The following is a 2,920-nucleotide window of genomic DNA, read 5'->3' on the forward strand; positions in this document are numbered from 1 at the left end:
CTTTTGTGCAACTGATTTTACAGTATGCTATTATTTAACTTTATATATTGTAGAAAGTTAAACGATGTACTAGTTAACCAAAAATGGAGAATGCAGATTATGAATTCACGATTTATTTATTTAATCGGTTCATTCTAGGTGGTTTCTATGAATGCTGGATTATATATATGTAAACTTCGTAGAAATTTCAATGATTTCTAAAACTAAATAATGTGCAATGATAACCTCTGACGTACTCCAAACTCCAAAGGTTACACCACGGCCAACAATCAGAAAAACAATAAAATCTCTGTTAATTCGAATACCGTTTTAATCGGTTCATGCTTGGTACTTTCTTATAGTGTTGGATTGTATTAATGTAAACTTCGTAGTCATTTCAATAAGTCATGCATAAACAATAAACTTATTGTGTAATGATGCCTTCCATGCAATTTCCTATATTGTGGAATAAACTTTATTACACCAAAAGCAAAAGATCGTTGCATGTATAAATACATCCAATAGCTAGTGCCAAGAACCACAGAGAAAAAAGAGCAATGGAGTCTGCTAAAGCAAACACCAATGGCCACCAAAATGTCATTGTGATGCGTCACGGGGATCGAGCCGACTATTGTGAGCCACTTTGGGATTTAACCGCCGTGAGACCGTGGGATCCTCCCCTCGTTCACGACGGTAAGGTTCGAGCCTTTCAAACCGGTCAAAGAATCCGATCCCAGGTTGGGTTTCCGATTCACCGAGTCATTGTTTCTCCTTTCCTCCGCTGCATCCAGACTGCTGCTGAAGTGGCCGCTGCTCTCTCAGCCGTCAATCTCGATGACAACGCTATGTCTTCTAAAGATGTGCCTTCCATCGATAACTCTAAGCTCAAGGTTAGACAATAACACTTTATATTCATTTGTTCACACGTATTAGAAAAACACATTAAATTTATATTAATACATATTTTTATATGATTACTAATTTGTAACAAAATTAAATTAATAATAATTTAATGAGCTTAGCAAGTTATTATTTTTGAGATTTATAATTTATTATTATAAATTAATATAAATGCTATAAAAACATATATTATGAAACAATTTTGTTTCTAAAACATATATTTTTGTGGAAAAAACGTACCTGGTAATTTTTTACTTTTTACTAATGTTGGCTATGTATCATAATATATACTTCTATTTTTTACCACATAAATCAAAACCCAATATGTGATCATTTTTATTGAAGCATTTGCTTTAAGCATTATCTCCTCTGCTTCAGTTAGCTATTGAATTTGGGTTGTGCGAGATACTGAGCACAGTGGCTATCAAGAGTGAGGTTGCTCCCAAAGATGGGAAGTTTGATTTCAAGATTTCAGATCTACAAGATATGTTTCCCGAGGGAACAGTTGACATTAATGTGGATATGGCTTGTAAAGAGGTGCTCTCTCTCTACGACATTTTTTGGAAGATTCCTTCTTCATCTTCTTCTTCATTTCTTTGAGTATAATCTTGATATTATATATTTTTCCTCGATTCCATGTTGGTTGTCTTTAGTTGCCACAATGGGGAGAATCTGTGGAAGGCTTTAAAGAAAGACATGTTAATACATTGAAAGTTCTTGCAGACAAGTATCCTTCCGAAAATTTGTTATTAGTCACTCATTGTAAGTAATAAAAATTATATAAGGCTTTTAGTTTTAACTCAAACACAACATTTCTCTAATCTTGAAACCCTTTTTCGGTTTTGGAAATCTTACAGGGGGAGGAGTAGGTAGTATACTTTACAAATACTTCAAAGATGCAACTAAGTACTTCGTAGATTACTGTGGTTTTATTGAACTAAGAAGGCAGGTTTCGAAAAATAATGAAACTGAGGAATTCGAGGTGGTTAATAGTCATGGTGTAGCTTTTAGGGAAAACAAAGTCCCAATCCATGGACCTGTTATAACCTAATCTTCGATTTAGCCGGTTTTGTATATGAATATTTGGTTTCACTGGTTTTAAACCAATGAAAGGGTCCTATTTGTATTGTTAACAAGAGCATCGCCAATGCATATTAGATACGAAACATGTGACTTAATGGTACATATATATGACCATAAAAAAAATTCACATTTGAAATAAATTGTTCCATGTTTATGCAACTCTTTGAAGAGATTTTGGTCTGAAACGTGACTTTTTAGCAAGCTGTGACATGTAATGTTGACTGTTTTTTCTAAGGAATGCACTGTTGCCGGTTATACGTATAAAAATATAAATTAGTAGTACTTGACCCTATCACTTTTTTTATACTTAGCACACTATTTTTAATCAATTTTAGAACTCTATTTATACTTAACAAAGACCGTGACATCTTGACAGAAAATGTATAAGAAAACATATAGGACTTTGGCCTGGTCCATAAACTATAAAATAAAGAAAGAAACTTTGATCTTGTAGTTGCACAAAAAAAAAAGAAAACTTTGATCTTGTTCGTCGACCCATTCACCACGATGTTTGTCTTTGTTTTCTTCATTAGTAAAATTAAGGGAAAATTATAAAACAAATACTTTCAACTTAAGTTTGTCTCAATAGAATTTGTAGAGAATTATTTAGTTAAATAGGATTTATATTTTCTATAATACCATTATACCCTTCAATTAACCAAATTAATTTTAATATTTCGTAATTAATTTAAGTTTTTATATAAAAAATAGAAAGTAAAAAAAAAAAGAGAAATCCGAAAGGTACAACCGTGGGCTGAAGAGCATCGTGGCGATTTGGTGTTAATCAGAAATTTTTTAGGAGTTTTTTTTTTGTAGATTTGATTTTTTAAATCACATCTATATTATTAAAGTTGAAGTACATTTTGGAGATGTTTGGAAACAAGTATAGTATTCTAAATGAAAGTTGTTTGGAAACATGAATAGTAGTATTAAATTAATTGTATTTCCATATTTCATT

The 2,920-nt window shown here is 31.9% G+C and overlaps 1 protein-coding gene across 1 annotated transcript; it reads left to right on the forward strand.

Annotated features, from left to right (window-relative positions):
- Positions 1 to 527: 527 nt before the first annotated feature.
- Positions 528 to 2,080, forward strand: LOC108831335 (uncharacterized). Its single transcript, XM_018604888.2, has 4 exons — positions 528 to 869; positions 1,258 to 1,416; positions 1,533 to 1,641; positions 1,737 to 2,080. Exons 1-4 carry the CDS (start codon positions 537 to 539, stop codon positions 1,928 to 1,930), a joined length of 795 nt encoding a protein of 264 aa, XP_018460390.1. The 5' UTR covers positions 528 to 536; the 3' UTR covers positions 1,931 to 2,080.
- Positions 2,081 to 2,920: the final 840 nt, after the last annotated feature.

This window comes from Raphanus sativus, chromosome 4, assembly GCF_000801105.2.
Source record: "Raphanus sativus cultivar WK10039 chromosome 4, ASM80110v3, whole genome shotgun sequence".
Classification (NCBI taxonomy): Eukaryota; Viridiplantae; Streptophyta; class Magnoliopsida; order Brassicales; family Brassicaceae; genus Raphanus; species Raphanus sativus.

Excerpts from the sequence above, each read along its gene's own strand:
- LOC108831335 (XM_018604888.2), top strand. The coding sequence starts at position 537 with ATGGAGTCTGCTAAAGCAAACACCAATGGCCACCAAAATGTCATTGTG. Across the intron at positions 870-1,257 it reads TCGATAACTCTAAGCTCAAG|TTAGCTATTGAATTTGGGTT; the intron begins GTTAGACAATAA and ends CCTCTGCTTCAG. Across the intron at positions 1,642-1,736 it reads TTTGTTATTAGTCACTCATT|GGGGAGGAGTAGGTAGTATA; the intron begins GTAAGTAATAAA and ends GAAATCTTACAG.